Source organism: Danio rerio, chromosome 7, assembly GCF_049306965.1.
Source record: "Danio rerio strain Tuebingen ecotype United States chromosome 7, GRCz12tu, whole genome shotgun sequence".
Lineage (NCBI taxonomy): Eukaryota > Metazoa > Chordata > Actinopteri > Cypriniformes > Danionidae > Danio > Danio rerio.
Window position 1 is genome coordinate 30707415 of NC_133182.1, and position 20107 is coordinate 30727521.

A 20107-nucleotide genomic window follows, 5' to 3' on the forward strand; every position below is an offset into this window, starting at 1 on the left:
CACCTCCCTTTCTTCATGTGCTCAGTACTTTTTTCCTGTGTCATTTTATTTTATTACACATAACCTAATTTGTAAACTAATTAATATTGTTTTCTTTGCAAATATGGTTTTTTTTTTTTTGGTTTTTACTCACATCTTGTGAAGTCAACAGCACCTTTAGAAATATTTTTTCTGAGAAAAATGGTGACATGTTGAACACTCCTTTCCCCCACTTCTATTTATCTGTTACACTGAATAGCCTTGGAACATAATTTCACCCGTATTTAATTTTAACAATGATTATTTGAAACATTAACTTAGACACTTTACTTTTATTTAATATGATATGACACCAAAGTGGGATATGTCATCTTTGATCCATGTGCACAATAATAAATAGAAGCAAAAAAGGGAAATCTGGAAAACAACATATGATGAAGGTTGCATTAAAAAAGATTTGCAACCTGTGGTAATGTGTAGGATGTTTGTTACACAGTTGAAAGATAAAAAAGTTCCATAAACCAATTTCCTGAAAAAGTGAGCTATCATTGTTATGCTTGACATCATATATTACATGGCATTGCAGTGAGGTCTTAGTTCTCAGTTTTCCACATTTGCGATCAGAAATTTTCCACGGATGACCTGGATATTTGAGACGAGCGCCCAGGGCTCCACAGACCCTATTGAGAAACGGTGCTCTTTGAAACTCCAGCCATGCTTATATTCTTTTAATAGCTGAAATGAAAATGTTTTAAGGCGTCCCACTATAGAAAGTCTGCTTGCGTGTTATCCTTGTCATTCGCTCCTGTCTCCTCTGCTTCACTGCCTGCAAATGTTTTTTTACACAGTCACTGGTTTTCATTTTTTAAACTTTGGTTGTTCTCCATCTGTCTTTCTACCTCAATTCTTAGTTTGATCTCTGCTTGTGTGTCTGTTCCCGTTTTCCTTTTTGTTAAACTGCTCCAACATTTGTATTAACATAACAATACGGATAATGTGTCCCTGATGAATGACTGTAACCCAAATGACTTTGCTTGGATTTTTCCATGAGCGATGCGGTCTGTAGTGAGAGTGTAGCTTATAGCTGCAGAACCTGTTTGGGTGGCTGTTTTTAGCTTTAGCTGCAGATGAGCTCATCCAGCCAGACTGCAGCCTGAGCCCGGCCACGATTAATCTTGTTTGTGTTAGATCCTTGCACTCCCCTCATTGCTGACTTAGCCCCCCAAGTGTTGAATTGCTGTGCTAAACAGATAGAGCATGAAGCCTGCTTTCCTCCCCTTTTTTCAAACTGTCTGTCAGTGTGGCTTCAACAAAAGACCTTTATAAGACATTCAGGCTTGGAAAAAAACACACTGTATGCTCTTTGAGGCTTCAGTCTGTCAGTAAGGCACGCAGAGTGACCCCTGCAGTCTGGGATAGTGCCCTTGAAGGCTGTCTATGCTGTATTAATAACAGCACTGAAAGCTAAGTTTGAAGCACATCCAGCAGGCCTTGTCTGCTTATATGGTGCATTGAAATATCTGCCGTCACATTCAAGAAAAATCTAATTTACTTTTACTTTCCATACAAACACTTTCCTTAACTACACATTTAATGCACATAATTACAGCTTATCTCTTACTTGCATCATTTAGATTAGAGATTCCCAAAGTAAGGCCCGTGGGCCAAAGTTGGCCCATTGTAACCTTTTATTTGGCACACTATCCCATCTGTCGGGAGAGTGAGAATGATCGAGAGGGTTGGGGCAATTGCCTTTAACACAGAGGCTGCGTCCGAAACCGCCGACTACTCAGTACTGCATTTGAATTTAAATGTACTACTCGGCCGTTAGAAAAGTATGTTCTATACAGTATGAACGTGAGCAGTATGAAAGGAATTCGGACGTACTACATCCACCATTTTGTCATGGTCACATGACCTACCTGTGTCAGTTGCAATTCACATTCATGAATTCTCTCACGGGGCATTATGGGATAGCAGAGCGTGCATGGGATGCGCACTCCAGAATCTTGCCGGAAGTAGTTAATCATCCGATTACTTCTCGCGCACTGATTTTCGAATTCTATGACTTCAGACGTACTAATCGGCTCGAATACTGATTTTAGCGTACTATATAGTTTGGAAGTATGCAGCTTCGGACGCAGCCAGAGATCATGATTTTTAATTTGACGTAACCTTTTTTTATTTTTTTTATTTAATGAGCTACAAAATAGCAAACTGAAATGAAATGTTTCAATTAATAATAATAATAATTCCTTACATTTATATAGCGATTTCTCTAGACAGTCAAAGCGCTTTACACATTTTTGGGGGGAATCTCCTCATCCACCACCAGTGTGCAGCATCCATCTGGATGACGTGGCTGCAGACATATTGAACCAGACCGCACACCACACACCAGCTTGTTGGTGGAGAGAAGACAGAGTTATGATATAGGGGTTGGTTAGGAGGCCATGATGGTCCGAGGTTTTCAAATTTGGCCAGGATGCAGGTCCAAAAACACCTACTCTTTCGAAGGACATCCTGGGATTTTTAACGAACACAGAGTTAGGACCTCAATTTAATGTCTCATCCGAAAGACTATGCTCACTGAGCAGTATAGAGTCCCCAATATACTTGGGCATTAGGACCCACACAGATCTGCTGGTCTCACTAACACCACTTCCGGCAGCAACCTAGCTTTCCCATGTGGCCTCCCATCCAGGTACTGACCGGGTGCAGAAGACATCGGCAAGCAAATCAAGGCAAAAACTAGTGTAACTCTGTTATAAATTAGATTGTTTTGTTTTTTAAGTTCATTATCAAATGTAAAAAATAATGTATTAATTAATATAAAGCAATGCTTTCTAGTAATTTTTAAATAATATTAAATAAATTAGGAAATTACCCATTGCAACTATATTTACCTCTGACCCACTAGCCTCAATCAAGTTTGGTTTTTTACCTGTCATCAGAAAAGGTTTGGGTACCCCAGGTTTTAAAGTACATCTTTTAAACCATAAAAACTAAGTGTGTCTTACATGGGTGAGTGGACTTGATAAACCACCTGTAGAAAACACTCTTTCATCTTTCGGACACTTTAACCGACACTTGCAGCAGTTTTGCACATTTGCACCAGACACTTACCTACAAAAAATGCATTTATGAAGTGTGCTTCACACAAATGAGTGGGCTTGACAAACCACCTGTTAAAACACTTTTCTCTCTCTGTGGAGTTTTAGTTCGTTATATAGGCCCTTTATGTAAAAACTTGTTCATGAAACCTAAAGCATTATAACTAATATAAATATTACAAATGATCATAGTAGTTTCTTTATAGTGTGTTTTGAAAGCATTTATTTAATCAAATAACAGTTTACTATTTAGGCTAGTTTACCAAGTAACAAATGTGTGGGCCATATTGCTTTGTTTGTAACATAAAATAATATCAAATGAGCACTTCTTCTTTCTGTGTATTAGTGGAACTTTAATTTTATAGAGTCAGGTTCTCTAGAACAGAGGAGTCTTAGTTACCACTTCTGTATTCTTTGGTAGTTACTTTACGGAAGGGGGACTTTATTTTATTAATAATTCTTTATAAAAAAATTATAAATGTAAAAAAATTTATATATATATATATATATATATATATATATATATATATATATATATATATATATATATATATATATATATATATATATATATATATATTCATTCATCTTCGTCTCTTTATTATTCTGAGGGTTGAGACAGCGGAATGAACCGTCAACTTATCCAGCATATGTTTTACGCAGCAGATGCCCTTTCAGCTGCAACCCATCACTGGGAAACATCCATACATTCTCATTCACTCTCATACAGACAAAGACAATTTTAGCTAACCAATTCACCTATACCACATGTTTTTGGACTGTGGGGGAAAGCGGAGCACCCAGAGGAAACCCACGCGAACACGGGGAGAACATGCAAACTTCACACAGAAATGCCAACTGACCCAGCCGGGGCTCGAACTAGCATCATTCTTGCTCTGAGGCCATTTGTTATTCACTGCGCCACCATGCTGCCCTTATTTATTTATTTTTTATGTTTATCGTGTTAGAATTGGTCTTGATTCCATGAGCCTTCAGGCTGTTTGTCTGGATATTATGTAACACAGACTACACATAATACAGATTATACTCCTCCACTCACAAGCACATGCACTATCCAGTAGTGAGATCGACGAACTTGTAAGCATGCATTCTCTGACGTATAATGCTGTAGAAATTGAGAGTAGCTCTGTTCTGCCTCGTGTCATTTATACTTCTCTTCTCCCCCATTATTCCTCTTTCTAATTGCCACAGTAATATAAAATTGTAATAACCCTGTTATGTGTGCTTGTTTTAATAGTGAATGATGTTAAAGGGAAGCAGAAGATCTTAGGATCCAACCAGAAGCTGAAATTTAACCCTACTGAGCTTATTCTCTACTGCAAAGACTTCCGGATCATCCGATTCCGCTTTGATGAAGCTGGACCTGAGAGCGCTAAAAAGGTAAAACAAACATATAAATGAACTAACTAACCCAAACATACTCCCGCACATGCTCACACACCTCCACGTTTCAAGAGCTTTGGATTAGTCTGAGAAAAGATTAAGAGCTAATGGGTTTGACTGCATCCCCTTGCTGAAGACTGGTGTGTGTGTTCTTTTTTTTGCCTTGAAATAAACAAGTATGTGATACTCCTGCGTGTTTTTTGGCCCAGTCCTAGAACGAATTGGAATTATTAATTGTATTAAATTCAGTCTGTGCTCTGCATCTCTATGTGTATGTCTGTATTATGCAACCATTTAGCCTTGATCATATTTGTCAGTGTCCTACTTAAGAAACATTTCCTAGAAATAGGCCTGTGGTGTTTCAGGAAGTCTCTAGTCATCTCCCCTTCCCTACTGAGGGGTTGTAGGATGAGGAGATTATAGTCGTCTGTTCACCTAGACAGCATTGCTTTCAACCACCTTATTTGTCTGATGGACACTGATCCTACTGCAGACCTGTAATGACAAGGTGTAGTGAAGAGCCATGTTCATCTCTTTCAGCTTTAAATTCTCTTACCCATAAGACACTGAATGGTGCATATGTTATAAATGTGATATTATTCAAAATATCCAGAATCATTTTTGTTATTTCCTTTTATTGGTTGGGTATAAATCAGTGGTGTAACGGGTCACAAATTTCACGGTTTGGATCACATAATGTTTTTTAGTCACAGATTGGACCATTTGTTTGGATTAGCCAAAAAGGGGGGAGAAAAATAAAATTTGCTTTGCATTTATTACAAAAACAGCACTACAAGACACTTTTGATTTTAACAAACAGAACTTAGAACCTGTAATTTACCAAAAATAAAATGAAGAAATAATCAGCTGAATAAAAATAAATTGTAAAATATTCAGTACTGTGAAAAATTCACTGTTACTACTACTGTTGCTGATGATGCTAAATATATAAATCTAATATTATAATTTGTACAACCCATATTCATTTTTAGTCTTATTTTCAACTAATGATTGATTTATTCACTTAAAAAACTTCATATTTCATTGCTAGATGTGTCCTTTTGAAGAATTATTAAGAGGCATATTTTTGATGGCTGGTTTTTACCACTTATTGGGTTAAATAATGTAATTGCTGCCTACAACTTTTATTTTTGAGCATTGTTAAATGCATATGAAAGTGATTTTAATCTTTACCATAAACATCAGTGGTTTTATCTAAACTATAAACTGTTATTCCAGTACTTCTGTGTTATTTTACTGTTTTTAACTTCATAACTTACTCAAAAGACTAAAGACTCAATCTGTTTCTTGATTTTTTGCGTTATTCAAACACTGATTTGAAGGCAGCAATTCGAAGGATTAATAAACACTTGCTAATCACCGTCATTTATAATTTATGTTGTGTATGTGTTGAGATCCAGATCTTTTAATGATTAATAGTGCCGCTTGCACTAAATGCATTGATGCAGGCTAAACAAGTAGTGACAGAAAACACCTTTAATAACCTGAGAAACCTCCCACATCCCGAACCTACCACAACTTCTTTTGTCATCATTAAATTTTACAGGAAAGCCTAAATGCTTTCAAACATGTGATTTGAATGACGTGAGAGGCGATCTCTCTGTGATCATTATAAACTTAGGATCAATCTATCAGTAAAAAAAAATGCATTGACTTGCAGGCCATGTGTGTTCCAAGCTGCAGGTTGTGATTCATACAAACCACAGATTAACCGTGATCCGTTACACCCCTAGAATAAATAGGTTATGTTTTACCAAAAAATGTAAATTCTACTGAAAACCCACCCTCACATCATCCCAACCTTTTGTGGAGTGGAAAACTAATTAATGTAAAAAAAATTGAGAATTTAGTTCAAGCTTGCTGAAAACATCCAAAGTTGCACAAAATTGGAATTGGAAATAGTGTTTCCATCACATGTAGAATAGTTACTTCCTGGGGAACTGGTGCATAGTATTAATATAAAAAATAAAAGTTGCTGCAACTGGGGAAGCCTGAGTTTCTTTTTTTTCTTAAATAATAAATAAGCTGGGTTTCAGAGGGCGCAGATGACATTTGCAAAAACAAACACTGCTGTTATCCTGTGTTCAGAGGCAGATACCTGATGTTTGGGAATGCAATTTTGTTAGACTGTGGTGGGAGGTAATTATACACAATTGGTTTTGATGAGGGATGACTGCTCATGTAGAAATATTAAAAGGACATGTGAGATGGTGTGCAATTAGGTTGGTCCTCTGGTTAGTTTGTTCGCATCTAATCACATTATCTTTTTATATCTGCAGTTTGTTCTTTTCTTTTGTAGTGTCGCAAAGTTTGCTTTAAACATAGGGGGCTAGAATAATTTAACTGATTTAATTAATTAGAACTGTTTTGGCCCAATGTTCTTTTGTTGACATGGGTTTGTGGAGGGATTGCATTCATAGGAGTCAGGTATTACTGGTGTACAATGTGCTGGTGAAATCGCCCATCGCTCACTGCTTCACTGTGATAGCAGCTGGTATGTTCTGTTGGCTCTCTCCAAATCATTGACACTGCAAAATGTTTAGATGTTTGTTTTCTATTCGATGTCTGGTGGTGATCGCTTAATAAGCATTGGAAGTATGGTTCTAACTTGTCAACATGTGTCCTGATCTAAAGCCTGCTAAAGTATTGTACTCCAGTATGCTTTCTTATCCACAAAAAATGCTTTTCTACTTAGATTATTTTGTCTCGTTTCTAGTTCAAATATCTAAAAAATCCTAAATAAAGAAACTTTTGATTGCAATAAGCATTTTCTTAGCAACTATTGTTTTGTTTTCAAAAATGAAATGCCACAATTATGTGAGTTTTTTCAAAGCAAGCAAAACAATCTGCTAAACAAAAAAATAATCTTTTCATTTAGACATAAGGTTATTTTGCTTACCCCATTGGCAGATTATTTAGCTTGTTATTAATGAAAACTCATTAATCAATTTAATTTAGACATGATTTCTAAAAACAAAACAATATTTTTTTGCTTGACTAGAAGACAAGTAAACCATTTTTTGCAGTGAATGCATAGTCATTTCATCACAAGTTGTATTTATTTGTTCACACAAGGCATCGCAGTGGACGATATGCATGAGAAATTTTAATTGTGTGTAAGCCAGCTCATGCACTTCCGGTAAACTGTCATGTCATTATAAAATCACCACATTTGTGTAAAATTAATGATCTTTACTGCCTTTTTGAAGATACGATATGAAGTTGTTATCACACCACACATGCAGCACTGCATTAAATAACATTGTTCCATGCCATGTCTCAATCTATCTAATGCCAAAGTCTATTTATATTATTATATTTTAATTAAGTTTCATTACTGATGCTATAAAATGAACCTTATGAAATTAAAAAAATAGTCACGTAAACTTTTCACCTGAAGCTTATTGCTGGCTGAAAAATATGTACTGTGCAAAGAGGCAATTTCTCTGTAATAAGTGTTAATCAGGGCACCAATTTAGGAAGTCACTTTTAATTCTCTTGTGCTTTACACAATGCAGATTGAGTCAAAGCAGCTTATTGGGATGAAGATGCAATAACAGAAAAATCTAGTACATGATTTTATCATTGTAAAACAACCAATACTGGTTCCAGTTTGAATCATTGATGATTCAGATTAGTGCAATATGACTGCCATTGCTGATGGATGTAATTGACTGTAGGGCTCTACTGACCTCAAAGGAGCAAGTCAATGGTTTATCCAGGAGACCAAGTGCTCCTCTGTCGAAACCAGAGATGCCCAAATTTGGCCCATTCTAACCTTTGATTTGGCCCACCATTCCATTTGAAAAGAGAGGTAGAAGGATGGCATTGTGGTAAGGGCGAATGTCTTTGGAAAATATTGTAATTTTGAATGTATTGTAACCGTTTGTTTATTAGTATTTTAATTTCTTTAGTTTTGCATATTAATCAGATAAAAAACAAAAACATAAATACTGCCACTCGACGGATATCAGTTAAAGCACAAGACATCAATAAGCAAATCAAGGCAAAGGCAGGTCCAGCTTAGTGTATTCAGCATTGAACTCCATTGTATTAATGGGATTGTTTATGTTTTCTAATATACTGCATTTGTTAATATAATTTAAAGCAATGTTTTCTAGTTATTTTTAAATATTAGGAAATAAATTTGGAGATTACGCATAGAAACTTAAATGTACCTTCGGCCCACAGCCCAGTTAAGTTTGGTTTTTGGCCCTTCATAAGAAAATGTTTGGGCACCCCTGGTGTAAACATATAAAGAAGATATATACATATGTTTATTTATATATTACAGTACACAAAGTTGAATAGAGCATCTTTTCTGTACATTTAGTGCATTCTCTAATTTTTTTCCCATTTACTTTTCCCACAATTATAAAAGGCACTGCAAAACTTGCACTGCAGTGAAGCCTGCTGGATTGTTTAGCAGTTTCCACCAAAACCATCAGAGGCTTTCTGCCTCATAAAATAAAGCATGTTCTGCTGAGGAATGTCTCTACCTCTTGTTATATATCTGCACCATAAAGCAGATAAAAAGAGCTCTTTATACAAGCCGATCTGATCATGCGTTGAACTCCAAGCTCTGTGACTCACACCGGCCTACAAACCCATCCTGTTGCTTCACAACAGCTGCTGTTGCCTGGTAACATGGAACTTTGTGTAAAACGAACATTCCACAATGTGCTCCTGACTCAAAGACTATCAGAAGCGGAGAACGACCTTCTGTTTGTCATTCCTACAGCATAATGAGCCCTGATCGCCCATTCCTGTGGCATGACTCAGAGAAATGAACGCTTTCCACAGCATCTTCGGAATGATTGTAAGTCATCATTTATGAGTCACTCGAATCTCAAAGGCTGCACTGAGTACTGTTTTTGTTTTTGACAGCAGAAATGGGAATTTTCCTTTTTGTAATGGGGAAAAAGACTGAGGGAAGCAGAACATTTCACCTGTAGTAGCCTAGCAAAAACAGAACCCAAACTCCAAGGGGAATAACTGGACATATAGAAGTAAAAAGAGTGAAAGAAGAAAAAAGAGGTGCCAGAGTATAGCTCTAAACAGTCTGCCAGCTCCTAAGAATGTGTGAAGGAAGGGGGAGAAAGGGTGCAAGAAAAGCACCACAAAAAACAAGATGAACAAAAAGCCCTTTCACTTTCTGAGCGCTTAGCAAACATGCGCATTTATCCTGAAGTTCCGTTATAGAGCTTTTCTGACGCTTTTGTTCCTCATTGCTAGTGAACGTTAAACTATGGCGCTTGCGTGAAGGGCAAGTAGAGTGCGTTTCCTTGACAGCCGTTGCAACGTGCACCGCTTATTTATATTCCGCTGCTCATGAAGGAGCCCAAACGGAATCCAATGCTCTGGGGGTCTATTATCTCCAGATCTCATCTAAGAATAGATGAAGAGTAAACTAAATAACATGTTGTGAAATATATTTGTATTGATTTTCATTGTATTTGTATTGTGAAGGAGGAACTTTGATTTGTATGTGCTTTTAGGTTCTAATGGGTCATTTCGTAATTAGCTAGGTTACTAACTTAGCAGAATTAAAGACACTGTTTTTTATTAGCAATAGAAATTAAAGGTAAAAATTATTTTGCAAAGGAAACACTTCACATGTCTGTTGTGCCATTAGTCTCTATAAAAATCACTGTTAATTTCCAACAAGTCTTCCTGCATTAATCTCCGTAGCAAAATACTACTGGTAAATAAGCATCTTAAAGGGATAGTTCACCCCAAAATGAAAATGTAATCACTATTCCCTACACTCAAGTTGTTATAAACATTTATGAGTTTTTTTTTCTCCTGTTAGAATAAAAGAAGATATTTTGAAGAATGTTAGAAAGACAAATACTATGGAACTCAATAGTTACAGGTTTCTTGTTTTGCGATATAGTCATATGCTGTATGCTTTCTATATTAAACAAAAACTGAAATAATGAAAACAATTGTTTACAAAAAATAGTTACAGGTTTCCAGCATTCTTCAAAATACCTTATTTTGTGTTCAACAGAAGAAAGAACCTAAATTAGTTTGGTGCAAGTGAAGAGACAGTAAATTATGACTGATTTTTTTTGGCTTTTGGTTGAACTATCCCTTTAAAACTGCTTTTTGACCAATAATGACAATACATGCTTCAAAATCTTTGTTTAAAAAGCCCATTTTGTGGGATTACATATTTATTTATTTTTTGCTGTTAAAAAGCAAAACACAGGTCTTAGGAATTTAAAACCAGCAGCTGTTTTTAAAAGTTGGGTTTTTACAACACACCGTATTGTTTTAGCGTGGCTAATTAGACCAGTTAAAAAATCAGTGTAGTGGAATGCAAAAACATTGTTTATGTGAACAACTTATTTTAGACTTCTAAACTAGAGCTTGTTTTCAGTTGTTTGGAAATTAACAAAAAGATTACAATCCTATAATTGAAGTCATATTGAATAGGGAAGTCTTTATCACAGCTACAACAGGAACTGCATAGAAAAATGATATTACGCGAATCACATTTCACAACATTTTCCTGTTCCATCCAATAAATCATAAAGCAAGCCAATCACATCCCATTCTTTACATTTGATGTAATTTAAAGGAGAAACCTCATTGCCTAATTTTAGACTGAATAATATTATTTTGCTGCACATGAGATAAATATGAGCGAATATGTATCCCTAAACTGAAAATAAAATAGTTATTTTTCTTGTAATCTGTTAAGCACCATACTTATATCCAGTAATAATATATGTTATATTATATCAGATAGCAGAATACACTTTACAAGTACATGTACAAAGGATGAACTTGCATTTTTTGGCTGTGTTTTAATTTTTAGGCTTCATGTAAATGTTGATCAGTAGATATCTTTAAATAGTTGTATTGTCTGCTGTTGTATTAAATCTAAGGGACTCCCTGAGTTTGATCGTGTCAGGATGATGGATACTTTTTCTTGCGTTTGGCTCAAACGTCTTTACAATGTAAAGGAAGCCACTGGCTTGCTTGGTTTTGGGACTTTTGGAGCTTAGATAAATTTGCCCTTCAGTGTTTGAACTCAGCAGTGAAAATAAACCACACTGAACTGAACTAAACTAAACTTCATCTCTGAAAACGGGACTGACACAGATCCAATTTACTAGAACTTCTTATGCTGCTTTGACACAATCTACATTGTAAAAGCGCTATAGAAATAATTATGAAGTGAACTGAAGAAAAGTATATAAGGAATTAGGAATCCATGGAAAATGTTGTTTGTATGTTGTATGTTTTTTCTTCTGTTTAACACAAAATAAGATATTTTAATGAATGCTGGAAACCTGTAACCAATAACATCCATAGTATTTCTTTGTCTTTCTAACATTCTTCAAAATATCTTCTTTTATTTTTATTATTAATTGTAGATATTAACAAAGCAAGGTTATTTGTCAAATATGTGAGATTTAGGGCTATTCAAACTGCAAAGGAAAAGCAAAAATGTAGAATATTATGACAGATGACCTGAAGGGTGGGTGGGTACACCTGTGTTCAACATCATATAAATCCGTGGAAGCTCAGCCAATGTAAATTGATTCTCCGGAATGGTGGTGGTAATAGTAGGATTGGCATTATGAGATTTACCACAGGTGCATACTTGGAATAGCTTGATTACTTAGATCGACTTATTGTCCATTTACCATAAAATAAAAGTGGACAGCTGAAAATCAGCATCCAACCACCAGGATCTTAATACTTTTCATTCTTTGCGAATTTTCTATGCATATAGCATGAAACAAGATTTTTTTGTTAAAAAACCTGAAAGGTTTCTTTTAAATATTATGTTTTTTGAACTTAAGGGTGAGAAAATTATACCAACTTTTCATTTTTTAGGTGTTTCTATACAATTTAGGTATTTAATTTCTGTGCAAAATATGTTCATTTGCTTTTTATTTCTATACAAGTTAGACATACATTAAAATGAAAGGCACAATAAAAAGTATGTTTGTTTACCCTATTGTACTCGTTCTACACTAGCAAGATATACAACACTCGCAATAAATGTAAGCTACAACAAGAAAAAGTGTTTGTTTATTATGTCTTAAAGGTTAAAGTCCAGTCTAGATCTAGCTCTGAACACAGTGTTTTTAATATTTCCATGCCTGGATCTAACGCAGTGCCAAGAAAAGCTCTTCTGAATGAATAAACAGGGGAACTGACCAACAGGTGTTGCAGGAAAGCAGATAAAAGAGGGGGAAAAAATCACAAACTGCACCAGTGGGATATCGCCCAAGTGCAGGCCTTTACTAGCAGTGGTAGTGCCCAGAATTTAAATCAAGCTGTTCAGGTGGTGTTTTCCAGTGTCATGTGGCAGAAATGTCAGTTCTTTTCAGATTATTTGAGCACATGCTAATTTTCCCTTCCAAAGAGAGACTGCATTTCTCATTTGTAATAGAGAATTTGGTATTTGCAAGGGTAAATTGGACCACAAACTGTTTGTTAGTAATTGTCAAAATGGTTGTATTGTGAGAGGAAAGAAGAAGGAATCATTGTTCACCGTCATTAAATTCCAGTTCTGTTTCTTAAAAGATTACAGTCATTACAGTTATAGTCAGAAAGGTCTTTTTTTTTGGTAGTCATGTGCTTGTATGATGTTCTTCCACAGGTATGTCTGGCCATCGCTCATTACTCCCATCCTGCTGACCCACAGCTACTCTTTGGCTTTGAATACGTCGGAAAGCGATATCATGGATCAGCGGGTAAGAAAACAGAGTCAACTGTGACCGCAAAATGATTTGCTCTGTTTCCACAAGAGCTGCCAAATTGAGTTGAGCTGTCCATACATTCTGCCTCCCTGCAAGTCGAGACATGACGGGACTTAGTGGAGAATGCAAAGTGCTTGTGTTATGAATAGCAGAGCCTTTATTAAGATTGATATGGCTGGTATGATTGAATTGCACAGTAGCATGTAGTTTTAAGAAATGACAGAATGTAGTGCATCTCGGAAACATACTTCCTACTTTTCAATATAAGCTGATTTAAAAAATATGTACACTACCGATTGAAAGTTTGGGGTCAGTTGAATTTTTAAATGTTTTAAAATAAGCTTATTCTGAAGGCTGCAATCATTTAATCAAAACTACAATACAAATGTGATCTATTTTAATTGAGTTTATGTATATATTATGTTCACTGTCTTTTCTTTCTGTAATTCTAAACTAAGGATTTTTCTGTCAGATAATGGTTTACATATTTATACTTATTATATATATGTGTGTGTGTGTGTGTGTGTGTGTGTGTGTGTGTGTGTGTGTGTGTGTGTGTGTGTGTGTGTGTGTGTGTGTGTGTATGCATGTATTTGTAATATCATATGTACTCAATAATTATTATATTATAATTATAGAAGGAAATATTTAGTTTTAATTTATTTGCATGGGTAATATGTGAAGGATCTTTATATATTTTCAAACATTCTGTATTTGTACATATTCTACCCCCAAAAAAGAAAAAAATACAGTACAAATTGTAAAACTGTGAAATGTTATTGCACTATAAAATAACTAATAAATTAATAAATAATAATAAAAATTAATAAATAATAAAGTAGTTTATTATTTAATTTAATAATTTATTCCAATGATTTTAATGATGAATTTTCAGCTTCATTACTCCAGTCACACAATCCTTCAGAAATCACTTGAATATTATTTAATATTATTGTTGTTGTTATTATTGCAATTAATATTATTATTAATGGTAATAGTGGCGGTACATTCCGCTGTGGCGACCCCTGATTAATAAAGAGACTAAGCCAAAAATAAAATAAATGAAAGAATAATGGTAATAGGAATAAAAGCAACAATATCTGGAGTAATAAAATCATTTAAAACTAAATACAATAAGAAAGCAGTTATTTAAAATTGTAATAAATATTTAACTATTTAATTTTTCTTTTTTTTTTTTTTTACATTTAATAAATGCCGCATTAAGGAACCGAATAATTTTCTTAAAAAATAAAAACATGAAAAAAAAAACTGGCCCCAAACTTTTGACTAGTAGTGTATATACTCTTTATTTGTATTTTTATTTTTTTATATACACACTGAAATATGTCTGTGGTCCATGAGAAGTAAAATAGAAAAAAAAAATTTTCAAGAATCACCTATGTTTACCAAGACAGCTTGTACAGAGTAAAAAAAAAATAATATTGTGAAATATTTACAAAAAAAGTTTTGTTTTGGCATTTCTTGTTGTAAATTTGTTTTATTCAAATTAATATTGAGAATATTTAGGCTGCTTAATATTTTTGTGTAAACAGTTTTTTGTGTGTAAAAAAGTTCAAATAGCGATTTTATTTATTTATTTATTTTATTTATTTATTTATTTTTTTAGAAACAGATTTTAAAAAATGTATTTTTTATTTTAATTAATCCTTTTGTACTGTTGGAGATGTTTTCATCCACTCAGGCGTGATTTTGAGGCTTTTATATGGACTATAGTGCGTGTGTGAGAGTGTGAGAGACATTTGCACACTTGATGTGTCTGAGAAAAAAAAAATAAGCAGCTCAGCTCTCAGAACACAGTAAACATTCACTTTAAAAATTATATGATCAATTAGTCATAGCAACATATGTTTTTAGTTCATTGTAACATATTCAACTAAGTTAATCGGGTTTAAACTTAATTTTATAAGTTACACAAGCTGTTTAAAGTCAGTTTAACAGAAAATAAGTTCAATTGAGTCATAAGGTTTATTTGCTTAAAAATTTAAGGCAACCAGGATTTACAGTGTAGTAAGTCTATGTATGTACACGCACTATAATTTGTTGTTTTACTCAACAAAAAAAAACTTTTTTGCACAGGCCTATCTAAAGGATTACTGGTGCCAACTGTTGATCAAAAGTAAAAATGACAAATTTGACCTCTTTCCAATAGGGAAGATCACCAACAATCAAGAATATCATGGCTTTGCAATTAAAAAATGTCCTTATAATCAAAGTCAATATGGTAAAAACAGCCACTAACATATACACAGGGGTTAAATGTTTATTATTATTATAGCATAATTGTGTATTTTTGAATTTAGAAATACAATTAATATTTTATTGTAATTTCTGAATATAATGACGTGTAAAAAAAAAAGTCATCATTTTTTAAAGTAGGAATAAAACAACATCTCAGTAATCCACCTGCAGCTTTCTCAACTGTCCAGCCCTCATGAATTATAACCCCTTTGCTGTGGTTTTTGAGTGTACGTGTTTGGTTTGTTTAGGTGAGCGGGTGAATGGTGTTGACCCTGGCGGGGGTTTGCAGACTCCCCTGTTTGACTGTTCTTCAGATTGGGACAGGGAGATCAAGCGTACCGGTGCCTCTGAATGGAGGGTGTGTACCATCAATCAAGGCTATTTCATCTCACCCAGGTCAGTTTACATGTCAATTCTCATCTGTTTTGTAAACCGCTTGTATCATAAGCATCTTAGGCTGAAAATCAGCGCTGTGTGACTTATATAATGAGTAAATGTGACAGAAATGCAGTCATGAGTATGCACAGTATAAATGGCTATTGTTAACATGAACATGGATTAGTCATGCTAATTAATAAATCTCCTGATGAAATGAGGATAACTGATTAAATTAGACAGGTCTGTATTAATCTGCTCAGACAGACAGGAATGTTGTGCACTCTGGAATAATCCTCTGGAATGAAATCACTGATCTCTCAGATCCACATGCAGTTCAGTATCAGGTCATTGTGTTTATAATACTAACACAAAGAAGCGTCGCACATTTGATTGTGCTTTTTCTGCCCAGGCTCGATGGAAAAATGTGCCTCGACCAACATTTGTTTTGCAAAAATGCACCTAAACATACAGATTGCTGATGTTCACAGCTGAAATAAACTCTACAGGCAGGAAAGCAACAACAAATGTTTATGACAACATAGATACAGTATTACCGTAGTGCATGCTTTTTAAACGTATATTATTATGTCTACATGACATTTCGATCTCCAACATATGCATCTGCAACATAAACTTTGTTTGATAATTTGCACTTAGAGCCAATACGGTTTGACCAAAGTAAAAACATGGTAAAACTGCACGGTTGCTTCATTCCTTAGATTTAGAGTAGGTATATGTTATTTTTCAACACTTTACACTATTAATGCCACACATGCATAAATAAAACATTGAGAGATTTGGCCACAAACCCCCAAAACAAAACCAAAGACACAATAAGTAACTTAATGTGCTTTTGTAAAAATGTTACACACAGGCACATATCTTTTCTTATAAGCCTGGATTGGGAATTGAACTTGAACTGTTTTCTGTTGTTTGCAGTCTCCCAGAGTTCTTTGTGGTTCCGGTCTCTCTAGCGGATCAGGATCTGAAGCAGTACGCCTGCTGCTTTTACTCGCAGCGCATCCCGGTAAGCACCGTTTACTGGGCTGCTATATTGGTTTATGGAGTGAGAGGGGAGGAAATCCACAAATCACTTTTACTCGCCCAGTCTTTTTTACACTCACTCAGAGAGGAAGTCATCAGTTAGTGTCTTGGTTTAGAACTTTGCAAAATAGAAATAACATCTGTACATAATCTATCCATATTTTCCCGGTAGATGAATGTACTTTGAGTAGTTTTATATCTACCATTTGAAAATTACTTGTTTGGTTTTGCAGTTGTGGTGCTGGAATCACCCCAGTGGAAGTGCTCTGGTTCGCATGTCTAACATCAGTGACCCGCAACAACAGAGAAAAGTGGAGCAGAGGTAAGAAACAGAATAAGAGGGTGATTAAGGCAAGCAGATTTGGTCAGACGTGTTTAAAGGAAAACTATACATACAGTACATGCATACATACAATATATACATACATGCAAATGTGTGTGTATGTATGTATGTATGTATGATTGATCGATTGATTGAAACTTTTTACAACTCTCCCAGAGTTAAACAGTTATTATCCTTTTTAAATTTATTCAGTTGATCTCTGGGTCTGGTGAGAGCACTTTTAGCTTAGCTTAGCATACATCATTGAATCAGATTAGACCATTAGCATCTTACTGAAAAATGACCAATGAGTTTAGATAATTTTCCCATTTAAAGCTTGATCCTTCTGTACTTACATTGTGACAAGCTGACAGAAAATGAAAAACAGCTATTTTTTATAGGCCTATATATATAGGAACTATACTCTCATTATGGCTTGATAATACATTAATTTTGTGTATTGATATTTATGCAGCACCTGAAAATAATCCCCAGCTTAGTTATGTTGATGGAAGTTAGCCCATTTTTACACACTGCGTAATATCATTGCGACTGCTGCAGCCCTTGATTACTATGCCATAATAAGAGTTTAGTTACTAGCCCTAGAACAGGGGTTCTCAACTTTTGTCTTCTTTTGGGCCCACTTCTTATTCTTTAAATTTTTGAAGGCCCACTCATCTGACATTTTCTTTAAAATGTTTGTATGAAATGGTCGTTTAAACCTTTATTTTTGTTTTCGCCTTCTGTTATTTTCTATTACTGATATTCAATTTTTAAAAATATAATTAAATTTAAATAAATAAATAAATATATATTTATATATATTTATGTATATATATATATATATATATATATTTATTTATAACTAAAGCTATGAAATATATATTAAATATATTAAAACAAAACAAAAAATTATATAGAATAAAAAACACAGGTTCAAAGAGAACCACAGGTCAACAGGGAGATTGCAAAAGACCAGCTTCTGCTTTAAACTAGACTGACTTATTATAAACTATTTAATATCTACTATTCAAAAATATACAGACAAATGTAAAATACAGTTAAACGCATCAACCAGAGCACGTCTGAAGCTCATATACAAGTTTATTTTACATTCTATGGCAGAAACATCATTGAGCCTCCGTTATGAAAACGTGTCCGTTATGAAACACTCACATGACATTAATTTGGACAACTATGTGGATATGTTAAATAGTTCACGCAAAGAGAGACTTTCCCTTTGACTTCAAGCGTAGTTTGTGAATGAACAGACTAACGTGTACAAGTTGCAGACGCACAGTAAGCAATCAGAGAACAGGAGAACGTGCATTACTTCAACCATTTTAATATAGCTATTAATGATGAAATTCTAAAATTATACTATAATATTGAGAGTTGATTTTAATCTATCTCTCGGCCCACCTGCAGTATAGCTGAAGCTCTCTATTTGGCCCACCAGTTGAGAATCCCTGCCCTAGAAGATTGCTTATCTTTCTTAGTACACAATGTAATTACAGAAGAGTCTAGAATTAAATTGGAAAATTATTAAAACTCTTTGGACTTTTTTGAGTGAGATGCTAATGGTCTAATCCGATTCAATGATTTATGCTAAGCTAAAAGGGATTGGCTGAATGGATAAAAGAACGGTAAAACAACTCTTTAACTGTAGTGTTTTGTTTAAGTGTTCCTTAAATAAAACAGTAATAATTCTTTTCTAAAAATACATATATTTGATGAAGCACTCTCGAGAGTTATTTTCCCAAATATTATTTCTCTGCTGTTGAAAATGTTGCCATGTTGTGATTATCTTTGCTTGCTCATCTCAGATCTTTTGGCTTTTGAGCCTAGTAGGCATGCCAAATCTGCTCAGACCCATAGATGCCGGATGTCAGAGTCTGTATTTTATTATTTAGTAAGCAGTGGTTAAAACTTTTCTATTTCTGCAGGATTTCCAGTGCCATCACTAAGAGCCACCCACTGCGCAGTGATGTCTTCAAGTCGGATTTAGACAAAAACCTCCCCAACATCCAGGATATTCAAGCTGCTCTTCTTAAACTGCGACAGATCTGCGTTATAGGTAATCAATACACTTTTGGAGAAGGAAAGACTGCGGCACACACTCAACTAAATAAGACTTTAACTGTAGGAAATCCTCTCAGGCTTAACACTGGGCTACAGTAAGGGCCAGGAATGTTTTTGGTTATTTCAGGAATCCCACATACTGCTTCCTGGTGCCATTGAAAACATGTTAGCTGGAAATACACTTTTAAAACATAGCTTAGGTCTATACAATGTTCCAAATAAGCTAAGCTGTCTGATGGTGTAATCATATGTTTATTGCCTCCTGCCTCACTCTGGCTCTAATGTGCCTTTTTGCTCACTTTTGTATAAATATGCAGAGTCATTTGAGGAGTCTGAAGAGAAATGGCTTTCATCCTTAGAGAGTTCAAGATGGATGGAGTATGTCAGGTATGATTGAGGAGTGTTCAGTAGTAGCTTCTGCCAGAAATGGTTTCTGTTTTTGCATGCTTAGGTGTTTATTTAGGCCTCAACAGTTTTGAGATTGTTGTGGTATGTTTTTCGTTTAACAGGACATTTTTGCGGCACGCAGTAGAGGTAGTCTATATGCTGGAGAGCAGGCATGTGTCTGTCATACTCCTTGGTAAGAAGCACTTTGTACACACACATTTATGATGTATATGATAAATATTTTAGTTACTTGTACTTGCAACTTCTCAGTGTTTATTTAAAATATCTTAGTTTAACCATGGAATGACATGAGGGAATGATGACAGACATTTCATAACTGAGTGAACTTACTTAAAGACAAACATGTAATCCGTTTAAGTCTTATTTTGTCT

The 20107-nt window shown here is 34.8% G+C and overlaps 1 protein-coding gene across 2 annotated transcripts in view; it reads left to right on the plus strand.

The window, feature by feature from the left end:
- The window catches only part of mtmr10 (myotubularin related protein 10), a 46943-nt gene that overhangs the window by 18989 nt on the left and 7847 nt on the right, over positions 1-20107 (plus strand). For both annotated transcript variants that reach the window (XM_005168881.6, NM_001077597.2), the window contains 8 exon segments: positions 4351-4493; positions 13144-13237; positions 15751-15898; positions 16820-16907; positions 17158-17246; positions 19193-19323; positions 19646-19715; positions 19838-19908. In XM_005168881.6, coding sequence (XP_005168938.2) covers positions 4351-4493; positions 13144-13237; positions 15751-15898; positions 16820-16907; positions 17158-17246; positions 19193-19323; positions 19646-19715; positions 19838-19908 — 834 coding nt within the window.